Raw genomic sequence first — 11,286 nt, 5'->3', positions numbered from 1 at the left:
CTCCGAGGTCCACTCGAACGGGCCCTTCTTTTTCATCAGCTTGAAGAAGGGTAGGGCGCGCTCTCCCAGCTTGGAGATGAAGAACCCCAACGCAGTCACCCGACCAGCCAACTTCTGCATTTCCTTGAAGGTCTGCGGTGGAATCATGTCTTCAATGGCCTTCACCTTCTCTGGGTTGACTTCGATCCCCCTGTGGGACACCAGTAAACCGAACAGCTTGCCGAAAGGGACGCCAAACACGAATTTCTCCGGATTGAGCCGCAAGTCCACCCGGCGAAGGCTTTCAAAGGTCTCCTCTAGGTCTTGGATCAAGGTCCCCGCCTCTCGAGACTTTACCACGATGTCATCGACGTAGGCTTCAGCGTTTCTCCCGAGCTGTTGCCCTAAGGCGATGTGCATGAGTCGCTGGAAGGTCGCGCCCGTGTTGCGCAGCCCGAATGGCATGCAGGTGTAGCAATACACCCCACACGGGGTCAGGAAGGCCGTCTTCTCCACATCTTCTAGCGCCATCTTGATCTGGTGATATCCCAAGAACGCATCCAGGAAGCATAGCAAGTCGCACTCGGCGGTGGATCGACGATTTGGTTGATGCGTGGAAGCGGGAACGGATCTTGGGGGAAGGCCTTGTTGAGGTTGGTGAAGTCGACGCACATCCGCTCCTTCCCACCTTTCTTGGGGATGATGACGGGGTTCGCCAGCCACTCGGGGTATCGAACCTTGCGTATGACACCCGCGGCCTCCAACTTGCGAGTTTCTTGGATGATGAAAGCTTGCTTCTCCATGGACTACCGCCTTGCCTTCTGCTTCACAGGGCGTACGTTGGGGTGCACCTTCAGGTGGTGCTCTATTACCTCTCTTGGGACCCCTACCAGCTGATCGGGCTCCCAGGCGAACACTCACTTGTTTGCACGCCAAAAATTCACTAGCACCTCCTCCTGAGCAGGCTCGAGGTTGGCACCTATGGTAAAGGTTACCCCTGAGGACCCATCCTCCTCGACCAACACTTTCTTGGTTTCTGCCTTGGCCTGAGTGAGGAACAGCTTCTTCTTGGTTGGCACGGCTCCCTTGGCCTTGGAGGTATCCGCGTCGGTGGGTCATGCTGTCGCGGCAGCCTTGAGGGCAAGCTTGAGCACCGCTAGGGCCTCCTTGGCATCCCCCTTGATGGTGAGAACACCCTGGCTCCACAGCATCTTCATGAGATTGTAAGCAGGATGGGTTGCTTCCATGAAATGGGCCAGAGTTGGGTACCCGAGGATGGGGTTGTATGGGAGGCCAATGCGGGCGATGTCAAAGTTGATGAGCCCGGTGCGGTAGTTGCCGCGCGTGCCGAAGGTCACGGGGAGGCGGATCTGCCCTAGGGAGCGGGTGGGGACTCCGCCAACTCCCGAGAAGGGCTTGCTGGGGCGGAGCCGCTCGAACGGTACATGAAGGAGGCTAAAGGCCTCGACGGAGAGCACATTGAGGCCGGCGCCGCCGTCGATGAGCGTCTTGGTGATGGATACGTGGCAGATGGTGGATGCGCACAACATCGGGAGCGCACCCGAGCCAACGGTGGAGGCACGATGGTCCTCTGAGTCGAAGGTGAGGTTGGCCTCAGGCGCGGCCCAGCCGGGCGAAGCCCCCGGGCGCTAGGAAGCGACGCCGATCTGGCGAAGGTACGGCTTGATGTGCCGATCTGAGGGTGGTGCTTGCGAACCGCCGAGAAGAGCTGCGACGACGGGGGCCAACAGTTCCCCGAAGCGAGTGACGAAGAGGCTGCGCAGCTCCTCCCAGGTGGCGACAGAAGACTCCGGCAAGTGGAGGAGCCAGGCGCGCGGCACGCCAACAAGGGCCATTGGGAACTAGTTGGCCATGATCTTGTCGTCGCCCCGGCTTCCAGGACGGCCCCCTCGTATGCTAGTAGGAAAGCCGCCGGGTCCACCACGCCATCGTAGCGCGGCGGCATCTCCGACTTGAACTTGGGTGGCCACTGCAACTGCCGCAAGGCGGGGGCAAAGGCTCGGAGCCCCCGAGCACCGCCGTGGGCACCGGTAGATCCAGCTGGAGGGGCGCCCGCCATGGGAGCGGGCATGGAGATGGTGGAGCGCGAGCCGACGGAAGGAAGCTTCGGCGCACCCCTACCTGGCGCACCAAATGTCGGATCACGGGTTCCTGCAAAACCCTTAAGGTTCGAACACTGGGGTGCGCGCGAAGATCTCCCCCCTATCGATCCACGTCCTAACTTAGCTAAGATCTCACGAACTAACTCGATGAACTCGCAACACAAAGGACACAAGATTTATACTGGTTAGGGCCACCGTTGTGGTGTAATACCCTACTCCAGTGTGGTGGTGGTGGATTGCCTCTTGGGCTGAGGACGAACAGTACAAGGGGAAGAACAACCTCCTGAGGTTGAGGTGTTCTCATGCTTGGTGAACTTGTGTGTGTGTGAGGATCCGGTCCAAGGTTCTGTTCTTCGACCTGTCCCCACTATGGTGGTGGCTAGTCCTATTTATAGAGGCCCTGGTCCTCTTCCCAAATATTGAGCGGGAAGGGAGCCTACAACGGCCAATTTGAAAGGGGACAGCTAGTACAAGCTATCCTAACAAAAGCAGTCTTCGCCTGCCAAAAGGCTCTGGTGGTGACGCCGTCTTGGGCTCCACGATGACCTCCGTCTTGTCGTCCTTCTGGTCTTGGTCTCGTTGCACCAATATGGAAACCTATGTTGGATGCCTCAGTACTCCGCGCCTGCGCTTGCCCCCTTAGCACCAAAGAGGAAACAAGGACGCTGCGCGCGCTGGCGCCCGCCTAGTCTTGATCGTCATGGCTTACGTCACGAGAACCTCACGATGTTTGCCCGACCTTGAACTCTCCGCCCCTCACGAGACAGCCTGGTGAGGCCGCTCCTGACGAGGTCTCATGTCGTCTGCCTCGCGAGGCTTGGCCCCTCACGAGGGTCTAGATTCCTTGTTGATGAAGATGCGCCGTGCAGGCCTGCCAGCAAAGCCACGCCGTGGGCCGCAAGCAGGCAAGTCTGGGGACCCTCGTTCCCAGAACGCCGACAGTAGCCCCCGAGCCCAAGGCATGCTCGGGCTTGGCTTTGAGGCGAAACCAAGGGTCAAGTGCGGAGCACCGTGGGCCCCAATAGCCTGCGGCCTTGGTTGACGCGTCACGGTTGATTGGACATGGGCGTCTCCGCTTCCCCACGCCGCCTCAGCAACTGCCGGACTTGACAAGTCCCTGCGACATGCAAGGAAAACCATCATTACCTATGATCATGGGGGGGTGCTGGTTGGCCTTCTCCTGGTATAAATGGGTGGGGGCGGAGCCCCCGTCACCCATCCTTCCTCCATCTCTTCCGCTTCTTCTCCTTCCTTGCTCCTCTCCTGCTACCAATGGCGCCGTCGAGGAGGTTCACCGCCGCAGAGAAGGGGAAGGCCCCTCGCGAGGGGCCCGGCTCTCCGGTGCCCAAGCGTGGACGTGACCGTCCCCTCAAGCACACTGCAACTCCCACCGTGGCTCCGCGCGGCCGTGGTGGTGCCGCTTCGCAGGGTAGGGGTCGCTCCAGTTGTGGCGGTCCCGTTGATGAAGGGAGACGTGACGTGGTCGCGCGGCCTCCCCGGCAACGCATCCACTCGGCGGAGACGCTGCCGGAGTTCATCGTTTGGTCGGAGAATCCGACCGGCAACTGGCTTCAGATCCTACGCTTCTTCGCCGACGAGCTACTGGCCTCAAGTCCCGGCGGGCTTTGGCTACAGGCAGACAGCTGCTACAACAGGGCTTCCTGGGTTGTGGTCGCGGTCTCCGTCGCGGGCAATGTAGCTCTGGCCCGCGGTTGGCAGACGTTCGCCCGCGCGCGCGGCCTGGGCATGCGGTGCACCCTTCACTTCAAGTATGACGGCGACGCAACCCTCTATGTGAGGGTGTTTCGGGAAGATGGTCTGGGCAGGAGGTGAAGGACGGCGAGGAAGTGCTCGGCCTTGGCGACGGCCGCGACGAGGACGAGGGTGAACCCGCCCTTGGTGCCGACCGTGTTTCGTCCGGCTATGGCAGCTCTTCCCCCATCAACAGCTCCAGCAGTGGCGGCTACGACCAGCCGTCGCGCCCGCTTCGAAGACGGCGGCGGGTCATCTCGTCGCCGCGCCTCTGTGAAGCGCGAGGAGGGGTCCAGCTGAGCTCGGGAGGGTGCTGGGGCCAGCGCCCGTGAACCGTTGTAAGCGCCGCTTCTATTTTGTTCTTCTTTTTCTTCCTGCATCAGAAAGAAACCAGAATGGGCCCTGGACGGGCGTGTATCAGACTATGACCTCAATCGTTATGTTATGTTTGCCGTTCCTATGCCGTGTCGCAACATCATCGTTTTATGTAGGGACAACTTAGCTCGACTTGTTTTGAGTGGCCTCCTCCTCACTAGGTGCTTGCTTCCTAGTGCTTGCCGAGGCCTCCTTGACCTGATATGCGCTTAGGAACTGCAAAAAATTTGTTAAGAGGTTTATCGCTCATCCGGGGCTTGGTTGTAGGCACCGCTGGCCTTGACTCAGTGCTTCGCATTGTGATACCCGTGGGGCACGGATTAGGAGAGAACCGGAACAAAGAATTATCACATAACATAGGCATGTATTCTATAAATAGTCATACGTGCTTATGGAAAGAACTTGCATGACATCTTTTGTCCTACCCTCCTGTGGCAGCGGGGTCCATATTGGAAACTCAGGGATATTAAGCCTCCTTATAATAGAGAACCGGAACAAAGAATTATCACATAGTGAATACATGAACTCCTCAAACTACGGTCATCACCGGGAGAAGTCCTAACTATTGTCACTCCGGGGTTGCCGGATCATAACACGTAGTGGGTGACTATAACTTGCAAGATCAGATCTAGAACATGGATATAATGGTGATAACATAAACGATTCAGATCAGAAATCATGGCACTCGGGCCCAAAGTGACGAGCATTAAGCATGCAAAGTCATGGCAACATCAATCTTAGAACATAGTGGATACTAGGGATCAAGCCCTAACAAAACTAACTCGATTACATGATGAATGTCATGCAACTCCTCACCGACCAGCGAGCCTCCGAAGGAATTACTCACTCCCGGTGGGGACCATCATTGAATTGGCGACGGAGAAGGGTTGGTGATGACGAAGAACGAAGATCCCCCACTCCGGAGCCCCAAACGGACTCTAGATCTGGCCTCCCGATGAAGAACGTGAGGTGACAGCGGCTCCGTCTCATGGATCGCGATAATTCTTTCTACCTAATTTTTTTCTGGAAAAATAGGATTTTATAGCATAGGTTGGAGGGACTGCAGGGCCACCAGGTGGGGACAACCCACCTGGGTGCGCCTGGTGAGGGGGTGTGCCCTAGTGGGTTGTGCCTGAAGGAAATATGCGCTAGAGGCAATAATAAAATTGTTATTTATATTTCCTTATATCATGGTAAATGTTTATTATTCATGCTAGAATTGTATTAACCCGAAACTTAGTACATGTGTGAATACATAGACAAACAGAATGTCACTAGTATGCCTCTACTTGACTAGCTTGTTGAATCAATGCTGGTTATGTTTCCTAACCATAGACATGAGTTGTCATTTGATTAACGGGATCACATCATTAGAGAATGATGTGATTGACTTGACACATCCATTAGCTTAGCACGATAATCATTTAGTTTGTTGCTATTGCTTTCTCCATAACTTATACATGTTCCTATGACTATGAGATCATGCAACTCCCGAATACAAGAGGAACACTTAGTATGCTATCAAACGTCACAACGTAACTGGGTCACTATAAAGATGCTCTACAGGTGTCTCCGATGGTGTTTGTTGAGTTGGCATAGATCGAGATTAGGATTTGTCACTTCGAGTATCGGAGAGGTATCTCTGGGCCCTCTCGGTAATGCATCACTATAAGCCTTGCAAGCAATGTGACTAATGAGTTAGTTATGGGATGATGCATTACGGAACGAGTAAAGAGACTCTCCGGTAACGAGATTGAACTAGGTATTGAGATACCGACGATCGAATCTCAGGCAAGTAACATACTGATGACAAAGGGAACAACGTATGTTGTTATGCAGTTTGACCGATAAAAATCTTCGTAGAATATGTGGGAGCCAGTATGAACATCCAGATTCCGCTATTAGTTATTGACCGGAGACGTGTCTCGGTCATGTCTACATAGTTCTCGAACCCATAGGGTCCGCACGCTTAATGTTCGGTGACGATCGGTATTATGAGTTTATGTGTTTTGATGTACCAAAGGTAGTTCGGATTCCCGGATATGCTCACGGACATGACGAGGAGTCTCGAAATGGTCGAGACATAAAGATTGATATATTGGATGACTATATTCTGACACCGGATGAGTTCCGGGGGTCACCGGATAATTATCGGAGTGTCGGGGGGTTATCAGAACCATCGGGGGACTGATGGGCCAACATGGGCCTTACTGAAGAGAGAGAGGGCCGGCCAAGGCAGGGCTGCGCCCCCCTCTCCCTCTAGTCCGAATTGGACTAGGGAAGGGGGCGGCGCCCTTTCCTTCTCTTCTCTCCCTCTCCTTCCTTTCCCCTTCCTCCTCCTAGTTGGACTAGGAAAAGGGGAGTCCTACTCCTACTAGGAGGAGGACTCCTCCCCTCCTTGGCGCGCCTCCAAGGGCCGGCTGGCCTCCCCCTTGCTCCTTTATATACGGGGGCAGGGGGCACCCCAGAACACACAAGTTGATCATTGATCCCTTAGCCGTGTGCGGTGCCCCCCTCCACCATAATCCACCTCGGTCATATCATCATAGTGCTTAGGCGAAGCCCTGCGACGGTAGCTTCATCATCACCATCATCGCCCCATCGTGCTGACAAAGCTCTCCCTCGACACTCATCTGGATCAAGAGTTCGTGGGACGTCACTGAGCCGAACATGTGCAGATCGTGGAGGTGTCGTACTTTCAGTACTAGGATCGGTCATATCGTGAAGATGTACGACTACATCAACCACGTTGTCATAACGCTTCCGCTTACGGACTACGAGGGTACATGGACAACGCTCTTCCCTCTCATTGCTATTCATCACCATGATAGATCTTGCGTGTGCTTAGGAATTTTTTTGAAATTACTGCATTCCCCAACAATGGCGTCCGAGCCAGGTCTATGCGTAGATGTTATTTGCACGAGTAGACCACAAAGAAGTTGTGGGCGTGGGTATATACATATTGCTTGCTGTCACTAGTTGATTCTTGATTCGACAGTATTGTTGGATGAAGCAGCCCACACGGACATTACGCTTACGCGAGACTGGTTCTACCGACGTGCTTCGCACACAGGTGGCTGGTGGGTGTCAGTTTCTCCAACTTTAGTTGAATCGGATTCAATGAACAGAGTTCTTTCTGAAGATCAAAAGGCAATCACTATACCGTGTTGTGGTTTGTGATGCGTAGGTAAAAACGATTCTTGCTCAGCCCGTAGCAGCCACGTGAAACTTGCAACAACAAAGTAGAGGACGTTTAACTTGTTTTTGCAGGGCATGTTGTGATGTGATATGGTCAAGACATGATGCTAAATTTTATTGTATGAGATGATCATGTTTTGTAACACAGTTATCGACAACTGGCAGGAGCCATATGGTTGTCGCTTTATTGTATGAAATGCAAACGCCATGTAATTGCATTACTTTATCATTAAGCGGTAGCGATAGTCGTAGAAGCAATAGTTGGCGAGACGACAATGATGCTTCGAAGGAGATCAAGGTGTCAAGCCGGTGACGATGGTGATCATAATGGTGCTTTGGAGATGGCGATCAAAGGCACAAGATGATGATGGCCATATCATATCACTTATATTGGTTGCATGTGATGTTTATCCTATTGTCAGATCACGGATTCCGGCAAAACCCTTAAGGTTCGAACACTGGGGTGTGCGCGAAGATCTCCCCCTATCGATCCACGTCCTAACTTAGCTAAGATCTCATGAACTAACTCGACGAACTCGCAACACAAAGGACACAAGATTTATACTGGTTCGGGCCACCATTGTGGTGTAATACCCTACTCCGGTGTGGTGGTGGTGGATTGCCTCTTGGGCCGAGGACGAACAGTACAAGGGGAAGAACAGTCTGCTGAGGTTGAGGTGTTCTCGTGCTTGGTGAACTTGTGTGTGTGTGAAGATCCGATCCAAGGTTCTGTTCTCTGACCCGTCCCCACTATGGTGGTGGCTAGTCCTATTTATAGAGGCCCTGGTCCTCTTCCCAAATATTGAGCAGGAAGGGAGCCTACAACGGCCAATTTGAAAGGGGACAGCTAGTACAAGCTATCCTGACAAAAGCAGTCTTCGCCTGCCAAAGGCTCTGGTGGTGACGCCGTCTTGGGATCCACGGTGACCTCCGTCTGGCCGTCCTTCTGGTCTTGGTCTCATTGCACCAATATGGAAACCTTTTCTGGATGCCTCGGTACTCCGCGCCTGCACTTGCCTCCTTAGCACCAAAGAGGAAACAAGGACGCTGCGCGCGCTCGCTCCTGCTTGGCGCCCGCCTGGTCTCGATCGTCATGGCTTACGTCACGAGAACCTCGCGACATTTGCCCGACCTTGAACTCTCCACCCCTTGTGAGCCAGCCTGGTGAGGCCGCTCCTGAGGAGGTCTCGTGTCGTCCGCCTCGCGAGGCTTGGCCCCTCGTGAGGGTCTTAATTCCTTGTTGATGAAGATGGGTCATGTAGGCCTGCGAACCCCGTTCCCAGAACGCCGACACCTTTATGCATCTTATTTTTCTTAGTTCGACAGTAGCATTATAAGATGATCTCTCACTAAATTTCAAGGTATAAGTGTTCTCCGTGAGTATGCATCGTTGCTGCAATTCGTCGTGCTGAGACACCACGTGATGGTCGGGTGTGATAAGCTCTACGTTCACATACAATGGGTGCAAGCCAGTTTTGCACACGCAGAATACTCGGGTTAAACTTGATGAACCTAGCATATGCAGATATGGCCTCAGAACACTGAGGCCGAAATGTCGAGCGTGAATCATATAGTAGATATGATCAACATAGTGATGTTCACCACTGAAAACTACTCCATCTCACGTGATGATCGGACATGGTTTAGTTGATATGGATCACGTGATCAATTAGATGATTAGAGAGATGTCTGTCTAAGTGGGAGTTCTTAAGTAATTTGATTAATTGAACTTTAATTTATCATGAACTTAGTACCTAATAGTATTTTGCATGTCTATGTTGTTGTAGATAGATGGCCCGTGTTGTTGTTCCGTTGAATTATAATGCATTCCTAGAGAAAGCTAAGTTGAAAGATGATGTTAGCAACTACACGCACTGGGTCCGTAACTTGAGGATTATCCTCATTGCTGCACGGAAGAATTACGTCCTGGAAGCACTACTAGGTGACAAACCTGCTGCAGGAGCAACACCAGATGTTGTGAACACCTGGCAGAGCAAAGCTGATGGCTACTCGATAGTCCAGTGTGCCATGCTTTACGGCTTAGAACCGGGACTTTAACAACGTTTTGAACGTCATGGATCATATGAGATGTTCCAGGAGTTGAAGTTAATATTTCAAGCAAATGCCCGGATTGAGAGATATGAAGTCTCCAATAAGTTCTACGGCTGCAAAATGGAGGAGAATAGTTCTGTCAGTGAACATATACTCAGAATGTCTGGGTACCACAACCACTTGACTCAGTGATAACCCACAAGTATAGGGGATCGCAACAGTTTTCGATAAGTAAGAGTGTCGAACCCAACGAGGAGCGAAAGGCAGAACAAATTGTTGGGGATCATTGCAGAAATTAAAAAAATTCTACGCATCACCAAGATCAATCTATGGAGTAACTAGCAATGAGAGAGAGGGGAGTGCATCTTCATACCCTTGAAGATCGCGAGTCGGAAGCGTTGCAAGAACGCAGTTGGAGGAGTCGTACACGCAGCAATTCAGATTGTGGCCGAATCCGATCTAAGCACCGAACAATGGTGCCTCCGTGTTCAACACACATGCAGCCCAGTGACTTCTCCCGCGCCTTGATCCAGCAAGGAGGAGGGAGAGGTTCAGGAAGAAGGCTCCAACAACAGCACAATGGCGTGGTGGTGATGGAGTGGCAGTTCTCCGGCAGGGCTTCGCCAAGCTCAAGCGGAGGAGGAGAGGTGTTGGGGAGGGGAGGGGCTGCGCCTTGGATGTGGTACTGCAGCCCTCCCCTCGCCTCTCTATTTATAGGGGGAAGGGGGGCCAGCCCCTCTAGATGAGATCTAGAGGGGGGCGGCGGCCAAGGGGGAGGGGGCTTGCCCCCCAAGCAAGGGTGGCGCCCCCCTTTAGGGTTCCCCCAAACACTAGGCGCATGGGCCCTTGGGTGGGATGGCGCCCAGCCCACTAGGGGCTGGTTCCCTTCCACCTACAGCCCATAAGGCCCTCCGGGGCAGGTGGACCCTCCCGGTGGACCCCCCCGGAACCCCTCCGGTGGTCCCGGTACAATACCGGCATACCCCCGAATATTTCCGGTGACCGTATGATGACTTCCCATATATAAATCTTCACCACCGGACTATTCCGGAACTCCCCGCGACGTCCAGGATCTCATCCGGGACTCCGAACAACATTCGGTAATCACATACAAATCTTCCTAATAACCCTAGCGTCATCGAACCTTAAGTGTGTAGACCCTACGGGTTCGGAAACCATGCATACATGACCGAGACAACTCTCCGGCCAATAACCAACATCGGGATCTGGATACCCATGTTGGCTCCCACATGTTCCACGATGATCTCATCGGATGAACCACGATGTCGAGGATTCAAGCAATCCCGTATACAATTCCCTTTGTCAATCGGTACGTTACTTGCCCGAGATTCGATCGTCGGTATCCCAATACCTCGTTCAATCTCGTTACCGGCAAGTCACTTTACTCATTCCGCAACACATCATCCCGTGACCAACCCCTTAGTCACATTGAGCTCATTACGATGATGTCTTACCGAGTGGGCCCAGAGATACCTCTCCGTCATACAGAGTGACAAATCCCAGTCTCGGTTCATGCCAACCCAACAAACACTTTTGGAGATACCCGTAGTGCACATTTATAGCCACCCAGTTACGTTGTGACGTTTGGCACACCCAAAGTATTCCTACATTATCCAGGACTTGCACAATATCATGTTCTAGGGAAAAGATACTTGACATTAGAAAAGCTTTAGCAGACGAACTGCACGATCTTGTGCTAGGCTTAGGATTGGGTCTTGTCCATCACATCATTCTCCTCATGATTTGATCCCGTTATCAATGACATCCAATGTCCATGGTCAGGAAA

The 11,286-nt window shown here is 52.9% G+C and overlaps 1 protein-coding gene across 1 annotated transcript; it reads right to left on the bottom strand.

Moving 5' to 3' along the window:
* Nucleotides 1-1,094: 1,094 nt before the first annotated feature.
* Nucleotides 1,095-1,529, bottom strand: LOC147984468 (uncharacterized). Its single transcript, XM_087541111.1, has one exon. It carries the CDS (start codon nt 1,527-1,529, stop codon nt 1,095-1,097), a length of 435 nt encoding a protein of 144 aa, XP_087397237.1.
* Between the last annotated feature and the right edge of the window lie 9,757 nt (nt 1,530-11,286).

This window comes from Triticum urartu, chromosome 2A (genome assembly GCF_056163025.1).
Source record: "Triticum urartu cultivar PI428250 chromosome 2A, HENAU_Tu73, whole genome shotgun sequence".
Classification (NCBI taxonomy): domain Eukaryota; kingdom Viridiplantae; phylum Streptophyta; class Magnoliopsida; order Poales; family Poaceae; genus Triticum; species Triticum urartu.
Note: the sequence above shows the minus strand (reverse complement) of the source record. Positions and strands in the feature narration are given on the sequence as shown.